Here is an 18690-nt window from a genome sequence, read left to right on the forward strand (position 1 = left end):
GGAGGGCTAAGTTACATCTCTCACAATCCAATCACCTTACCTCTGAATATTTCTGCATTAACAGGAGCTTTGGGGGACACCTCACATCCCCATGGTAACAGCATATTTGCTGCATAAAAATGGGGAAAAATGGGAATGTTGAATATATCAACTAAAGAAACACATTCATGAAATAAGTGTCTGATTTACCATATCTTTTTAGAAGTGCACATTTTTTTCATACTTTTCCGGATCTATGTCACTTGTAAAACTAAAGAAGTCCTCATATTTGTTTATTTCTGGAAATAATCACAAGGTTATCTAATGACAGTGATTGGGCCTGGTCATGAAGTTCTCATTTCTGGTGCCTGAAGGTTTGAACTTCTGCTGCTTGTTTAGGGAGTTTTCTTTTACTGCATGTGTAGGAAGTAAAGGATGTGTCCCCCTAGGTGCCAAGAAACTCAAATCTCAGAACTCTGGTCCTGCCCACAGCTGTGAGGGGATGGCCATGCTCATGCAGTGGTGGCTTCTCCTGGATGTCTAGGGGGGTGAAGTGCCCTGCCATCACTGATGGAGAGCCACCTTGTTTACAGCCACCTCCCAGGAAAGGGTCCCGAGTTTCCTACAGCCCCTAGCTGTGCCAGATGTGCATATGAGAACTCAGAGGTGGGAGCAACCTGAGGGCTGTCAGAGGTGAAGGAAGCACACCAGACAGCTGAGCAGAGCAGCAGTGAAGCAGGTTTGAAAAAAGGATTAATTAGTGGAAAACTTCTGATGATTTCAACCTTGAGTTTATTCCTCTCTGCTCTCAGCATAAGAACATGGCCAACCTTGTTCAACCCAATGAAAACAAAAAGTAAGAAGAAGATCTCTTCCCCCCCCCCTTTTTTTCAGTATTTTGAAGTAATTGAAACTTATTAGTTGAAGTCTTCCTTCATATCCTAAATTCAAGAGCATGAAATGTCACCAGGCACATGTTCATGTGTAATCTCAAGGAATCGGGAGGCTGAAGTAAGAAGATCACAGATTCAGGGCCAGCCTCAGCTGCTTAATGAGGTCCTCTCTCAAAATATAAAGGGTGGACTTTAGCTCAGTGGTAGATCATCCCTGGTTCAATTCCCAGTACAAAGAAAAAAAAAAGAGTGGTCAAAGTCTTAATGAGTTAAACTGATTTCAACACATTCCTTTATTCCATGATTTTTAAATTATAAGTGACTCCATAGAGTCACTTATATTTTTATAGTGACTAGCAATGAAAGCATTTAATAAATTCCAAAACACTTGTCATTTTTATAATGTTTATATTTAGAAAAAAATCTACTTGCAATTTTGATATTTATCTCCAATTTATCTTCATGCTTCTCTGAACATCTTTTTTAATTCTAATTTATTTTCTCAGTGATCAGCTCAGTGGTGGATATCCTCTAATATTGTATCATTGGACCTCATCTCTTCCACCATCTTCTCTTTCTGTTAGTTGATTAGGTGTCCACAAGATCAGCTGCCTAAAATGTGCTCATAAATTCTGACAAACATCCAAAATTTATGTCTTCTCCTGCAAAACTCAGATCTAAAACATTAGGCACTCAGTTCACTCTTTAGGCACCTGTAAAATGCATATATTCTTACTTTCCCAGAAATTCTGTTTTGCTCAACTATTTATCTCTTCATTTATTCACCCATACAAAATGGAGTTGCTGATACTGCAAGTCACACCTCATGGGCTTAATATTTGCAATACTGCATGAGGAACACACCTGTAGTCCTGGATCTCTTGGAATGATTTTTTAGTTGGAAGGAAGCATAACACAGACAATATGAAATATTATTAGTGTTGAAATATTATTAGTGTTCTGTAGCCAAGAACTGTGCATGACTTTGGTGGAGGCAGGTTCCATTCCCCTAGCTGTGAAGATGGTGATGTTTGCAGAAGAGACTGTGAAACTCAGGGCATGGAAATACACAGGCTTGGGATTGAATGTAGCTTGAATAGCCCACAAGGAGGGAATCCGAGGTGCCTCATAATCTGAGAATCACTTGGCCTCCACTGTGAACCCAAGCCCAACAGAGATGCAGCACAAAAGGGAGGGTGAGGAGTTGAGGTTTCCTCCTGGTCTGGTCCTGGGGGGACCCTGGGGGAGCACTTGCCCTTCTATTGGTGAAGTCTGGTGGAAGCTCCTTCCTGTCTTTCTATGTCACTGCATAATTGTGCTTTTCCACCAAAGTGCACAAGGGCTCTAATTTCCCCTCCTCTTCCTGATACTGGCTACCCACGTACTGTTATTTTCACATCTAACTGTTTAACTCTGACTAATTTATACACTTCTAGGATAGTGAATCAAAATATGGACTAAGCATTCAGGAGGTGCTAGCAATTACTTTTTAAAATAATGTTTCAGGCCAGGTGTGATGGTACACACCTGTAATCCCAGCTACAGGAGACTGAACAGGAGAATCACAAGTTCAAAGCCAGCCTCAGCCATTAAGTGAGGCCCTAAACAACTTACTGAGACCTCATCCCAAAGTAAAAAATAAAATTGACTGGGGTCAAAGCTCATTGGTTAAGTACCCCTGGATTCAAATGCCAGCACCACAAAATAGGAGGAAAATTTTAATGATGTATGTTAGGTAGCTTCAAATTTTGTAATTTTTTAAAATTATTTTTTATTCTAATTTGTTATATATGACAGCAGAATGCATTACAATTCATATTATACATCTAGAACACAGTTTTTCATATCTTTGGTTGTACACAAAGTGGAGTCACACCATTCATGTCTTCATACGTGTACTTAGGGTAATGATGACCATCTCATTCCACCTTCTTTCCTACCCCCATACCCCTTCCACTCTCCTACCTCCCCTTTGCTCCACCTAGAGTTTGTCTAAACCTCCCATGATCCCTCACAACCCCACTGTGAATCAGCCTCCTTATATCAGAGAAAACATTGGCATTTGGGTTTTGGGGATTGGCTAACTTTATTTAGCATTATCTTCTCTAACTCCATCCATTTACCTGCAAATGCCATGATTTTGTTCTTTTTTAATGCTGAATAGTATTCCATTGAGTAGACATATCACATTTTCTTTATCCATTCATCAACTGAAGGGTACCTAGGTTGGTTCTACAGTTTAGCTATTGTGAATTGAGCTGCTGTAAACATTGATGTGGCTGTGTCCCTGTAATATGCTGTTTTTAAGTCCTTTGGGTATAAACCGAGGAGTGGGATAGCTGGATCAAATGGTGGCTCCATTCCCAGCTTTCCATGTATTCTCCATAATGCTTTTCATGTTGGCTGCACCAGTTTGTAGTCCCACAGCAATGTATGAGTGTGCCTTTTCCCCCACATCCTCTCCAACTCTTATAGTTGTTTGTCTTCATATTAGCTGCCATTCTGACTGGAGTGAGATGAAATCTTACAGTAGTTTTTATTTGCATTTCTCTAATTGCTAGAGATGTTGAACATTTTTTCATATATTTGTTGATTGATTGTATATCATCTTCTGAGAAGTGACTGTTCAGTTCCTTCACCCATTTGTTGACTGGGTAATTTTTTTTTTTTGATGTTAAGATTTTTGAGTGCTTTATATATCCTAAGATTAGTGCTCTATCTGATGTGCCTGTGGCAAAATTTGCTCCCATTCTGTAGGTTCTCTATTCACCTCACTGATTGTTTCTTTTGCTAAGAAGAAGCTTTTTAATTTGAATCCATCCCATTTATTGATTCTTGGTTTTAATTCTTATGCTATAGGACTCTTATTAAGGAAATTGGAGCCTAATCTGACATGATTGAGATTTAGGCCTACTTTTTCTTCAAATAAGCGCCATGTCTCTGGTTTAATTCCTAGGTCCTTGATCCACTTTGAGTTGAGTTTTGTGCATGGTGAGAGATAGGGGTTTAATTTCATTTTGTTACATGTGGATTTTCAGTTTTCCCAGCCCCATTTGCTGAAGAGGCTATCTTTTCTCCAATGTATGTTTCTGGCACCTTCGTCTAATATAAGATAACTGTAATTATGTGGGTTAGTGTGTCTTCTATTCTATACCATTGGTCTAGAGGTCTATTTTGCTGCCAATGTAATGATATTTTTGTTACTATTGCTCTGTAGTGCAGTTTAAGGTCTGATATAGTGATGCCTCCTGCTTCACTCTTCTTGCTAAGGATTGTTTTAGCTATTCTGGGTCTCTTATTTTTTCAGATAAATTTCATGACTTTTATTTCTTTTTCTATGAGGAATGTCATTGGGATTTTTACTGGAATTGCATTAAATCTGTATAGTGCTTTTGGTGGAATGGTCATTTTAACAATATTAATTCTGCAAAGCAAGAGCAAAATAGATCTTTCCATCTTCTAAAGTCTTCTTCAATTTCTTTCTTTAGTGTTCTGTGGTTTTCACTATAGAGGTCTTTCATCTCTTCTGTTAAATTGATTCCCAGGTATTTTTTTTAGGCTATTGTAAATGGGGTAGTTTTCCTCATTTCCCTTTTAGAGGACTTGACACTGATGTACAGAAATGCCTTTGATTTATGTGTATTGATTTTATATCCTGCTACTTTGCTGAATTTATTTATTCATATTTTGTAATTTTTAACATTTTAAAGTTAGTTTTTCTTTTATTGCTTATGTAAAATAGTTATCATAACTCATGGTAATGGTGCCACCTATTTCATATGGTTATCATAAGTTTACAACTAACACCCTTACTATTTTGGGAGATTACTAGTGCATATTATTTACTACGGGTGCTAACAGCTAGTAGATAGTACTTACTAAAGGTTGGCTAAGGCGATAAGGTCTAAGAGGGTGAAAACCTACCTCCTGCCCTGATGGTGGAGGGACAGTATTCTGCAGTTAGTGGAGCCAGCCTTGACCCACTGATGATTTCTCTGGAGGTCCCTGTGTTTCTCATGGAGGTTGTGTTTGCAAGTTCACCTGTTCAATTTGGAAAACTTTTACTTTTCTTTTAATTACAGAGTTTTTCTTTTTGGTTGCATAAATTGATCTCTGGAGACCACCGTTCCACTTGAAGCCCTGCCTCTAGGGAAGTCACCGTGCTGAACCTTGGCTTCCCTCCTGCTTTCCAGCTCCAATAACCTGAAGACGAACAAGATCACAGACTTCACGTCAGTTCTTCCCAGAGGCATGTGGAGAAGGCACACCACTCCCAGGAGACTGCACTTGCACGCACACACACACACACACACACACACACACACAGTTGTAATCTCCATAAATTTGTTTTCTAATATTTTGAGACTGTCTGAAAAAGGAAATAATCTTTAGAAGCATTCCCACTGTTGTCCATACCCAAGTCATGCACTTAAAAATAAAGAGAACTGGAAGCAATGCCCTCAAGCACTCACAAACTTCTGATACACTGTAGCGGGTGAGTAGATGTTCTTTATTCCCATTTCCTCTTTATATTCTCTCTATGGCTGTGACTCTCTGCTCTCTTCCATCTGCTTTCACTTATTGAGGAACCCATGCAGAGTTTTCTGATTGACTAGAAGGAGCTGCATTACCTCTCCACCTGTGTTCAGTCTCTGCCAGACCCTGCTGTACATCACGGCACACAGTGATTGCTTACAGTTAAGCTAGCTCTATGGGGACCACAGGAGGAGCTTTTTCTAGTGACATCCTGTAATCAAATGTTGCTTTGCACTTCTCCATCAGCCATTCACATGTCCTCTTTCATGATCACAGGAATGAAACTGATTGCAGTTTTTCTCACCACATCACTTTACTGACACGTTCAGTGCTTATTAATTAAAATATTGAACTCAGGTTAATGTATTTGGAAAGGTCATTAAAAAGGATTATAGTACAAACCTCCATTTTAAACCAAATCCTTTTTCTTCCTTATATCCTGAAATGAGAAAAGATATGAGGAAGAGAAATTCCTATAAGAAATTTATCTGCACATCTACTTGCTTTCCAGTGTGCTATAAATATGTAATAATAAAAGTGAATTAAAGAACAAACTAATAAATATTTGTGTCATACAAGCATCCAAACCTAAAACCTAATTAGATACAAAAGCTTATCTTGTTTGCAGCACGGGCATTTGTGATAAAATTTTCCACTAGCCTCTAACACACTCATCCATCACTCTATGGAAAAGTAGCAACAAAAATATCCACTCTCCTAAAGTCAGCTTTGTCAAAGCTTGTCAGTATCAATTTTTTGTTTGTATTGCAATTTGGGATTTGAAATCATGCCTCATTTCAAACTTCTACTCATAAGAGTGGATAACTTCAGTTGATTAGCTTGATAATATAATATAAATATTTCTAAGTGACAACTTAACACACACAAAACTGTCTGCAACAGGTTCCTGTTTTCTCTGTACTTCTGGCCCTTGATTTCTGAACAACTGCATAATCTTAGCTTTTTGTTGTTACTCATAAGAAAAGCAAAATCCCAGAGGTTCAACTCCTCTACCCCTCTTCCTGAACATTTGCTTTATCTGTCTGAATTCCAAGATAAGAATAAGCAACAGTGCTATTTTTAAAAGTTGTATTTTGCGATCTTTTCCCTTACTTCTGAATGCTCTATTAACATTTAATGCACAATGACATCAGATTCCATGGAGAGTTGGCACAAGGCTGACTTTAACTATTTTAGTGGTCAATTTGACAGTGTTGGTTGGTGCTCAGGGGTCATCAACCTATTATGTGATTGTGTATAGTTGTGTTTTTTCAATATTTTTCTTTCTCATTGGTAATAAAATAACTTTAAAAGACACTTTGTATCTATGCACTAATGTAGAGTTGGTCGTGATTGCAGCTGTGCTGGTCAGCACTGTAAATGAATACTTGGCCTCTGAGAGGGTGAGGGACACTATAGTATGTCCATGCAGTTGTCCACAGGTCTTGAGAGCCCTTGGATTCCCCATCACAAGAGGTTCACAGCTTTCCTAAGGAGAGGTGGAAGTTGTCATAAAGTCCTTGAGACTCATTCCTATTAAGAGGGCATCTCAGCTTTGAGCTCTCTTATCTTCCCTGGCTCATCTCAGGGCCTATTTGAACACTGGAAAATAATCATTTGCTTTCATTATGATTCCCTCCATAAAAACAAAAGGGGCTTAATCCATGTAGATAGGATGGGTGCCTCCAGGGGACAACGAACCCCTCTTTCCTTCACTACAGGTGGAAGTGGAAGCTGCATGGATGGGAACAACCTGACCAGGGTCACTGAGTTCATCCTGCTTGGGTTTCAGAATGAGAAACCCGTGAACATTCTTCTTTTCTATGTGTTCCTGCTCATGTACCTGACATCTCTGGTTGGCAACACCCTGATCATCCTTCTAGTGGGCTGTGACCGTCGCCTGCACTCACCCATGTACTTCTTCGTAGCCAACCTCTCCTTCCTCGAGGTGGCCATCACCTCCACGGTGGTGCCTGAGATGCTGGCCAACACTTTCTCCCTCACCAAAGCCATCTCCTTTGTGGGCTGCCTCACGCAGTCTTTCTTCTACTTCCTCCTGGGGTCCACCGAGTTCTTCCACCTGGCAGTCATGTCCTTTGATCTGTACGTCGCCATCTGCAATCCACTGCGGTATGCGCTCATCATGAACAGATGTGCGTGGCGCTGCTCCTGGGGTCTTACATGGGTGCCTTTCTGTCCATCCTGGCGCCGTCAGTTTTAACGGCCCCCCTGCCCTTCTGTGGGCCCAACGTGGTGAACCACTTCTTCTGCGACAGCGCCCTGGTGCTGAAGCTGGTCTGCGCGGACACCTCTCTGGCCGAGCTGGCGGACTTCGTCTCCTCGGCGGTGCTGCTCCTGGGCTCCCTGCTCCTGACCGGCGTGTCCTACACCTGCATCATCATCACAGCGCTCAGGATGCCCTTGGCGCAGGGCCGGCGCAAGGCCTTCTCCACCTGCGCCTCGCACATCACGGTGGTAATGCTGTACTGTGGTAGCTCCATCTTCATCTACGTGCGCCCGCGGAAGGGCGGCGTGATGGACGTGAACAAGTTCGCCACCGTGCTGAACACCATCGTCACGCCCATGCTGAACCCCTTCATATACAGTCTGCGCAACGAGAAAGTGAAAGGCTCGCTCAGAGACGCCCTGGCGAAATGCCCTAGCAGACTAGGGTCAAACATGTGCCCAAGGTGACACTTCCACGAAGGTGCCCTCAGGACGGGCTGCAAAAGCATTTGTCTTCTAACTGCACAGAGTTAATTTTCTGACCTCTTAATGCCCGTCAGACTCTCCAACAGAGGCTGACAGATGAGAAATAAGACACGTGCTGCATTTGTCAGGCATGCTGTAGCTTGTGACAAAAGAAACCGCAAAGCTACAGCGTCTGCATTTGGTGGGTTCAGTTGCTCCTCTTTGCTCCTCGTCTCTTGAGGATCTAACTGATTCCTCATTGTGAACTGCGAATGCCCTACGCTTCTCCGATTTTGAAAGTCTGACTCTCCTCTTCTAATCGGAAGAGTGAGTCCTAATAATCTTCCTCGTGTTCCTGGTCTTCCCAGCAGTGTCTGCTCACTTGCCAGCAAGCTTCTAGGGCACATCTGGAGCACTCTCCTAGAGTTCAATCATGGCTGGCCAGCGGAAGGGAGCTAGAGTTCCCCCAGTATAACGTCTGGAAGTCACCGTTTTATTCTGCTATGTTGTCATGAGAAAAACCTGGGAATATGATTAGTGATGAAGTTAGTGGGCATGAACTTCCGAAGAAAAGCCTCTCTAGAGCAGCTGGCCAGATTGCAGATGGGGATGATGGCAGTCAGGCAGCTCCTGGTAGCAGCTCCCTCCCCCTCACTGTCCCCAGATAAGGTGGCTCTCCACATTTCCCGGGGAATTGCATGTCCCGGACCTCCTGTATCAAACACTACTTTCCTTTACTTGAAATTGTATTGCATCCCCTATTGCGATCGGTTGGTAAACTTCATTGCCTATGATACAGAATTTGCAGAGTAGGTCATTCCTGTGGCTGTTTTACTTATATTTCTGTTGCTGGTTGTCTTGGTATGCCTCCATTAGTTGAGGAAAACGGGAGGGATTAAATAATATAATTTAAATAGTTTCTGATTTGTTAATGCAACTGAAACAATTCTTTTTGTTTTTATTTATTTATTTATTTATATTTTTTTGAACTAGGGATTGAACTCAGGGGCACTTGACCACTGACCACATCCCCAGCCCTATTTTGTATTTTATTTAGAGACAGGGTCTCACTGGGTTGCTTAATGCATTGACGTTGCTGAGGCTGGCTTTGAATGTGCGATCCTTCTGTCTCAGCCTCCTGAGCTGCTGGGATTACAGGTGTGCACCAGCATGCCCTGCAGCATCTGAAACAATTCTTGTACTTGTAAGTTAGATTCATTTGTGAAATATCTTCTGTAAATGCATACTTTTGTATTACTCACATGTGGGTATAACAATGTTCTGGGGAGAATTTGAAAGTGTTCAAAAATGTGTTAAAAAGTTCACATTTTTTTTTTAATTTTCCCTTTTCCTGAAACTTTCAAATAAAACTCAAAAGCATGCCAAAGTAAGATTACCATATAACTTCTTCAAGGTTGAAGATAAGTTCAGCTATTTGTCAGCAGGATAACAAAATTGTATAGATGAAAAATATCTAGAATACCTTATTCTAACTTCTTACATGGTGGAGATAAGAAGGGAGGTCTGAGGCCACAGCGTAAGCAAGGCAGGGGCTGCATAGAGCTCAGAGATTCAGTCATTATTTCTCAAGCTTAATATGTATTTTTATCCTGTTAAGTGCAAGGTTACTCAGAGTTAATGAGAGCCAGTGTAGACAACCTAGGTAAATATGAAAAGAACATGGGGAAGACAATAAATGGTTTATTTGTCAATAACCTTACCACATTTTTTGCACATAGACTCACATGAAGGTTCTAAATTAGTATATATATATATGTCTTTTTTTTATACAAAAACTGATCCATACATGATCCATTCATGATAACTTTACTGGGGCAAAATTCACACAACATAAAATCTGTGTTTTCCCTGTTGCAGGGCACAGTCCAGTGGCCTTAGGTGCATTCACCTGTGGACAGCTGTCCCCACGTTCCCTGTCCAGAGACATGCATCCTCTCAAAATGGAACTCCACGCCCCCTGGGACAGAAAGTCCTCAGCCCTTGCACCACCTGCCTCAGGGGATTTGTGCTCCTCCAGGCTGCTCCTGTAAAGATGCCAGTCCTCTTGCATCCAGGTCAGGTTACCTAGCATACAGTTCCAGGTTTATTGCTATTGCAGCACACATCAGAATTTCATTTCTTTTACAAGGCTAACTAATCTCTCTCTCTCTCTCTCTCTCTCTCTCTCTCTCTCTCTCTCTCTCTCTCTCACACACACACACACACACACACACACACACACTCCTTTGCTAACCTGCTCTCTGCCAATGGACTTAGATTCCCATAGTCATTCTACCATTTGGTTAAAAGGAATAATGGTTTTATAGTCATTGGTTTACAAATATCTGTTTGATTTCAATTCCTTTAGGTATATACCAGTAGTTAAAATGACATGCCATAAGGTTTAATCTTCTAAAATTGATAGATATTTACATTTAATTTTTGAGGACCCTCATACTGTCATCACTAGCAATGCTCAGGGGCTTTAATTTATCCACATCCTATGAACACTTGTTATTTTACAGTTTGGGGGCCTTTTGAATAACTGGCATCCTTTTGGATATGTAGTGGTGTCTCATTGAGCTTTGGATTTGCATTCCCTCAATAATGAGTGATGTGGAATAGGTTTTGATGTGTCTATTGGCCATTTGTATATCTTCTTGGGAGAAAGTCTGTTCAAGTCTTTTGCCCATTGTTGACTTGGATAGCTATTCTTAGGTTGACTTGTTTTCTTTATTGTTGAGCTTTGCAGGTTCCTTACATTTTCTTAATATGACTTCTTTACCAGACATATGATTTGCAATAATTATTTCCACTCCACGAATTGCCTTTTCACCATGCTGATTGTGTCTGTTGATGCACAGTTTTTAATTTGGTGAAACACAATTTACTTCCTTTGTTCCTTGTGTTGCCTGCTATTTTGATCTTATATCAAGAAATCCTTGCCAAATGAATGTCATAAAGCATTTCCCCGAGGATTTTAACGAGTTTCATAGTTATACACTTGGAAGCTAAAAAAGTTGATTTCTTAAAGGAGAAAACAGAGTAGTGTTCATAGAGGATGGGTAGAGTGTATGAGTTCCTGAGTTCCTAGTGTGGTTGATGGTTACTCAGCTATTTCAGTGGGGGGTGGGGGTGGGGGATAGAGACGCGGTGTCAAAGCAACACAGGGATGCTGGGAGCTGGTGAGAGCTGGCAGGTGACAATCTCAGTTGACCTCCAGGCCAGCTCGTTTATTTTTGGAATGCATACTGCTGTTATAGGGTTCAGGTAGGGTGTGCCCGCCAATCACACATAAGCACCTTAACATCTATAAGCCAATCATCTTATGCCTAATGTAACCACACTATGAGGAAGCACTAAATCTTGCTGTCATGATGGAAGGCAGGCTGGAAGGGTCTTTGACCCTACGGGAGAGGGACTATGATTTGGGGAGTTACATGCCCTGAAGCACTTGACGCTTGGTTTCCTGACCTGGTAGTCTGGTAGCTTGACAATGCTGACCACAAGTGCTGATGATGTGGATTCACAGACGGCTGGCTAGAGCAGGGTGCCCTATCCTGCTGGTGTTCCTGTCAGGTCTGTACTACCTAGCATAGGTTTTCCTAGCACTCTGAGCTGCTTGTAGCTGCTAGCTGTGAACCGAAAGTTATTCCAACAGTAGAGCAGGGAGGAAAGTGGGGGCTAGGATAATGGGAACCAAAATAGTTAGAAGGAATAAGTTCTAGAGTTCTATAATACTTCTCTATACTACTTAATAAATAACAACCTATTTATTAAGTATTTTGAAATGAACTAGAAGAGAATAGTTCAAAGCTTATCAATACAAAGAAAGGATAAACATTTAAGGATAAGAGGCTAATTGCCCTGATCTATTACTCATTGTACACATGTAGTGAAATATCACAGTGTATCCCATAAATATGTACAATTAAAAATAAAATATCCTTTTTGGAAAAGAAGAGTTTCTAGTTTTACCCTGTGGTGAAAACAATCACACATGTCTTGCTCCTGATTGTAATGGAAGAGGTTTCTGTCTTGCACCATTGAGTAATATGTTGACTGTGGATTTTCATACATGTCCCTTATTACAAGTTGAGGAAATTTCCTTCTATCCCAAGTTTTTTGAGTGCTTTTATCATGACAATGCACTGAGCATTGTGAAATTCACTCTTACCGGGTGCCCAGCACCAGGGCCCGGGGCCTCTTCTGGATGTTTTTAATGACCTATTTGGTGCAGTGCTTGACATCACTGTCCTAATTGTTGGGCAGGCTCCTCTCTTCCAAGTATTTCTCACCTTCAGTGAAATATTAACCACAGCCCATGCTGTTCTGTGAGGTTAGCAGGCTTCCTTCCAGCAGAAAAGAGCCTCATTTGCTGGGTGCTTCACCCAGTCCTGTTTACTTTCTTTCTGGAGGCTCTGAGTTATTCCCTTGGCTGTCGCATCCCATGACCACTGTGTGGCCATTTGCAGCCCCTTTCAGTACCCTGCAAAGAAGACCAGTTCCTTCTATCCACCTCCTCGTCCCCTCTGGGGTGGGTGGCTCTCTCCTCACCCTTCCATTTATCATCCTCAAGGTAGGGCTGCTGCTCTGTGGTCCAGGTTGACAGATCACTCTCTCTGTGGAAGCGCCGCTCCTCCCTTGGACTTGTGTGGACACTGGTGCCATGAGCCCCTGGGCTTCCTCAGTCCCTTGTCCCTCTGAGCAAGTCCTGGCATTCACAGAGGTTCCTAGGTCCACACCATCTCCACCATTCTGCAGGGGTCCTCGGGCTGAGGCCCAGGGCAGCCCATGGCAGCAGCACCTCTCTCTGCTCAGTGGTCTCTGTGGCTGTGGGACCCCCAGCTTTGCCTGAGTCATCCCCTCTCAGATGAGCAGCCTGTCATGGACAGGAAGCTCCAGGGTCATGGCACCTCTCCCAAATCCCTTCACCTTCAGCCTATGCAATGAAACCACGAAAGACCCACTGGAGGACACTTGGCTGAGGCCAGACATCCTCCAGGGACGAGGCTAAGTGACAAGATCTTTGGGAGTGGACCTCAAAGTACAAGACCCTCAGCCCCACAGAGGGCAAGTTAAGGATCTGTCACTACAGCTGGGAGAGGGTGGCTGTGTTGTGTTCCCATCATCTACGCTCACAGTCACATGGTGAGATTGTGTTTGTATATGAATTACTTTAAGATGACTAAAGATTAAAAAGCACTTTGATGGTCACAGGGACACTACAGAACTGCACATCGTAGAGTATCAATGTGTGGGGACAGCACGCTCTGTAAGATGGTCACAGTGATAGTTTGCAGTCACATTGCCTCCTGTTGAGTGTGGTGGTTTGCTGAGTTGACATTATGCAGAAAAAGGAAGCACTCAGGTGTTCAGGAAGGGAAGACTCATACCACACACACACACACACACACAAACACACACAGAGGACATGGTCGAGGGTTCACTTAAAACAGAATCTGAACTCCCCACGTCCGTTAGGAGCATCTGAGACACACCGACCTGCTGTTTCAGCTTGGCCACTATCCTGTGTGCCCTGAACCTCTTTCTTCCATCGTCCCAGCCCCAGAAGAGCGAGTTCATGGATGGGGGGGCTGTGAACTCTCCACACTGCCCTCCAGTAATCCTTCCTCACCTACGGCATCCTCCATTTCTCCAGGTACCCTCTCACCTGTCGAAACTTTACGAAGTCTTTGCTCGACTTTGATCAAGGCCGGTACTTTGGCTATTCTTTATTTTACCCTGCTATAAGTCATAGTGCTTATCACTGCATGGTAATGCATTGTGATGAACACATGGACAGGTGAGGTGTCTTTGCCCCTTCAGTTATATGTTTCATGAGCATCTTGTATATAATCGGAAATTTGCCTTTGTTCCCTCTAATTTTGTCTGGAGATAATTTGATGCTCAAAAACTCAACTTTTAAAGGGAATGGGCAATAGTATCAACAAAAAACAAACAGTTATTTTTATTAATTTATATGGAATTAAGTAAATTTTTCTGCCTGTGATTCAAGTTTGTTAAAGGGTTGTTATGGAAGTCCACCCAGGAGCTTTATTTTGCCAGTGTTCTTTTTTAAAAAAATATGTATATATATTTTAGTTATAGGTGGTCACAATATCTTTATTTCATTTTTATGTGGTGCTGAGGATCAAACCCAGTGCCTCACACATGCTAGGCAAGCGCTCTCCCACTGAGCCACAACCCCAGCCCTTGCCAGTGTTCTTGCTTTGGAGAATGGCATATGTCTGACCACAAAAGAGTTATCCACACTTAAGTAACATAACATTTCTTTGTTAATTGTATTACTTATATTTATAACATAATTGAATTTACCCAGGATTTTGCAAAATTTCTGTTCAGAAAATTTGTATGTCTTAAAATATGTCATTAACATATTAGTTTTAAATTTTTTGAATTTAAAATTCCAAATTAAGATGTTCCTCACAGAGAAGTAACAAAGTCAACACCTGGAACCATCAGTAGGAAATTAAAGTTGCATTAATGAGCTGTCTGCATCAAAAGTAAGAGGCACAATAATTAATTAGTTTTTATTTTTTACATGAAGTTAACTGGTTCCCTTTGGGATTCAGCTAAAACTTCGGCTGTTAATATATTTCACTTAACTCACTGAAGTCTCTACTCCAATTTATAATGCCTAGAAAGCATCTTTCCTTCACTTCACTCTCATTTCCTTGCAGTGAATGCAATATAAATTTGGGGGGGAGTAAGGAAGGGAATAAGAGGATGTGAATAGCTTATAAACTTGACTAAGAACGAGAAATGGGCTTTGCAGATTATTACAATGGTCCTCTCATTCTTTGCAACCTGAGTTCCACAGTGCTGAGAAGCACCTTGTGAAGAAGAGACAATTTCTAGCTAAGCTTAACTGTGAGGAGCCCCAGTGGCTGACAAAGCTGTGCTCTTCATACCACCTCTTTAATAGGTAAAGATCTGAAAATTTGATCCTTTTCAGGACAATTCATTTACGAAGTACCAGTACCAACTATGAATGAACATGTTGCCTAACATCTAAAATCAAGCAAGTATGGAGACTCCTCTCCCCAAGTGCCTCCCTCCCCGTGGGCATCCTCCAGTTCCAGCTCTCCCTCTCTGGCTTCATCTGGGCCTCTGTTTCCCTTTTATCCTCCCCCACCGTGTGGCTTGGTGTCAAGTAGTCCTGCTCATTGTTTGATGCAGGCTGTGCAAAATGGAAAAACACTGAGAAGAGAGTAGATGGAAAAATCTAGAAATATCCTTCATAAAGAATCAAACAGGGAAGCTACAAAAGGGGGGATTTTAAACAGGACAAAGAGAAAAATAGTAGAAATAGAACTCAGTGGAGAAAAGAGTGATGTCTGAGTTTATGTGAATCTTGGGCTCCATGATTTATGATTTCTGCACTGCTATAATTCAAAATATTCTCAGAGCTGGGCAGAGTGAAACAAACTTGTAATCTCAGCAATTCAGGAGGCTGAGGCAGGAGGATCACAAGTTCAAGGCCAGCCTCAGCAACTTAGTGAGGTCCTAAGCAACTTAGGGAGGCCCTGTCTCAAAATCCACATTACAAAAAAAAAAAAAAAAAGAATCTCAGGAACAGGACTGGGAATGTACTCAGTGGTAGAGTACTTGCCACTTGCCTAGCAGGAATGAGGTTGTGGCTTGGATCCCCAGCACTGGGAGGAAAAAAAAAATATCTCAGAAGCTCTGTTTGTTTCCCTTTGGTGCTATGCTGCATGGTAGCAGCAGCGGACATTGGCATATGTGTGTCTTAGAAGACGATCTGCACTTCATGTGACCTGTCCACAGCTTCTGTTTCAGCACAAGCAGGAACATGAAATTCATATTTTCTTAAAGATTATAGAAAGTGTATTGCTGTAGATGTGGGCATATTTGGGAAACACAGTCCGGTAGAGCCAATCCCACATTGCTTAGAGTAATCAAAAGGCCTAGGTTTGAAATGACAGTATTATGTACTCGGAGATCATGACTAGAAATTCCTAGAAATTCAAAAGCTCCATTGTTTGGATAATTAACTATATTATTTTTACTAACACTAAGATGGTTGAAATAGACCAATTAGCTGTAGTGTTCCACAAATATGAGATGATAATTTATTTTCCTTAGGGATCAGGAAGAAAAAAACAAACCTTTTGTCATGATAAGGGAAAACTATTCTGTCATTTCTGTTTTTACTGTAGTTAGAGGAGAATGGAATTATTTTCAGCCTTCAAATTTTCAATGTGTGATGTTGGACAAGTCACCTTATTTTATTGAACCTAAAACATTTGATTGGCAAAATATAGGGATGCACTGGATACATGGAAAATAGTGAGCAGAGGTGGCTGAAGTGCTCAGCTTGAAACCTAAAGATCTGCCTTGCGTCATATATGTGATTAAAATAAATACCCAAGTAAAGTTCCGCTTTGCCAGAAGGCAGGCCACGGGGTGAGAGTGCTGTGCTCGAGTGTTCTGCTGTCCAAGGAGATTTCACAAACGGTTGCCACTTCTGTTTAAAACGCACTGACTTTGGCAGTGGAGCCGAGTGCAGGGGGACTGGCTCGACCCCAGGGTTCCTTCCTCAGATGCTGCTTTCTCCTCCCTGCCACAGGCATTGGTCAGTGGCGGCCATGAGACTGGCCAACGCCAGCGTTGTCTCTGAGCTGGTGCTTGTGGGCTTCTCCAATCACCCCCAGGCCGAGCTCCCCCTGTTCCTCCTGCTCTCTCTGGTCTACCCGACGTGCTGCTTCGGGAATACGGCGGTTGTCACCTTAGTGGTCCTCGATGTCTCTCTGCAGTCGCCCATGTACTTCTTCCTTTGTCACCTGGCTTTGCTGAACGTCCTCTTCAGCACGCTGGTGGTGCCCAAGATGCTCTTCAACTTCCTCACAAGCAGGAATGTCATCTCCTACGCCTTCTGCCTTGCTCAGACCTACCTCACCCTGTTCCTCGAGTGCACGGAGAGCTTCCTTCTGGCAGTGATGGCTCTGGACCGCTACATGGCCATCTGCCACCCGCTGCGAAACCTGCTGCTCCTGAGCTGGCCCGCTGGGCGCCTGGGCGCTGGGTTTTTTCGCTTCGGTGGTGCCGCTCTCCTGCTTCGTCCTCCCACTCTGCGGTCCCTACGTGGTGGACTACATTTTCTGCGAGCTGCCGATCCTTCTGCATCTGTTCTGTGCAGACACGACGCTGCAGGAAGCCATGATGGCGGTAGGGGGCGCTGGAACCGTGATGGTACCCTTCCTCCTCATTCTGCTCTCCTACCTTCGCATCCTGCTGGCTGTGATGAGGGTGGACTCCGCGGAGGGCAAAAGACCCTTCTCCACCTGCACCTCCCACCTGACTGTGGTGACCATTTACTACAGGACGGGGCTGATCAGGTACCTGAGGCCCAAGTCCCTTTACTCCGCGGAGGGGGAGAAGCTCATCTCCTTGTTCTACGCAGTCATCAACCCCATGCTGAATCCTTTCATTTACAGCCTGAGAAACAAGGAGGTGCAGGGAGCCCTGGGGAGGGTGATAGGGAGATACCGTGCAGTGCGAAAGCCACAGGCTGCGCTCCTTAGACATTAGCCACATGCCCACTTTCCTTCTCAGCATGCTCACATCCAAATTCCATCATGGAAATCCAGTCTGGCAGATTGGCAGGTGAAGATCACCACTGCATTTTTGCAAACGTTCCCTAGTGCTTCCAGCTCAATTTCTCCTCTGCAAATGGACATGCTAGGTGTTCACCTAGGGAGTCTTGGAGCATCGCTCTGCTGGTTCGGATGGCATACCTGTGAACCTCCTTTAGACTCTACCCTTGCATAGCATTTGATTCCGTCTTTTCTGTCTTCCTAAGCCTCAGGTCTCGCTGAGGTGTGCATTTCTGTTCCCCACAGCAGCTGCCTGGTGGGGTCTCAATGTGAAGGTGAGTCTCAGCTCCTTCAGAAGCAAAAGAATGACAATGAAAATGGAGAAATCCATATTGTTTTCAACATCAAGAGATGGAAATATATTTAAAGCTATTAATGATCATTTTTAAAGGAGCATAGATTCTGTTAATTTTTATTTATCTAAATTTTTGCCCATTTTGAATAATTTTAGAAAACTATGTGTTTTCCTTAACTTTAAAATGAAAAGAAATTCTCTATTCAGTTTGTTCCCCATCAAAGACAGCTCTCATAAATAAAAAATAACAGTAATTCCATTAATTTACTTTTTATATACTTAAATAAATTTGCTACAATATAATAACAAATGTGGAATTTCCAAGGGCTACATACTAATTTGTTACTAAGATTGCTGACTTTGGAGGCAGACTGCAGATTTAATTCCAAATCACAACAATTAATTGTTCTATGTTCTTTACAAATAACTTCTCTGTGCATGGATTTCTTACTTGAAAGCTCAGGAAATGCCATGTAAACTTATGATTTTGTACAGGTAGATGAACATTGTCCCCTTAGACCCAATAACACTGATTTAGAACACCATGCAGTCTAGATCCTCTGCCATCTTCCATCTGCTAGTGAGAACAATTTCATACTGAAATTGTGATTGTACTTCCACTAAATAGACATCCTATTTATTTATTTATTTTGGT

General features: G+C 42.3%; 1 protein-coding gene and 1 pseudogene across 1 annotated transcript; both read left to right on the top strand.

Annotated features, from left to right (window-relative positions):
- Positions 1–7083: 7083 nt before the first annotated feature.
- LOC144249454 (olfactory receptor 6E1-like) lies at positions 7084–8102 on the top strand. Its single transcript, XM_077791672.1, has 2 exons — positions 7084–7561; positions 7624–8102. The coding sequence occupies exons 1-2, from the start codon at positions 7084–7086 to the stop codon at positions 8100–8102; spliced, it is 957 nt and encodes a 318-aa protein (XP_077647798.1).
- An 8630-nt stretch (positions 8103–16732) lies between these two features.
- LOC144249569 (olfactory receptor 10A7-like) lies at positions 16733–17675 on the top strand (annotated as a pseudogene).
- The last annotated feature ends 1015 nt before the right edge of the window (positions 17676–18690 follow it).

The sequence above is a fragment of the Urocitellus parryii genome, chromosome 1 (assembly GCF_045843805.1).
Source record: "Urocitellus parryii isolate mUroPar1 chromosome 1, mUroPar1.hap1, whole genome shotgun sequence".
Lineage (NCBI taxonomy): Eukaryota > Metazoa > Chordata > Mammalia > Rodentia > Sciuridae > Urocitellus > Urocitellus parryii.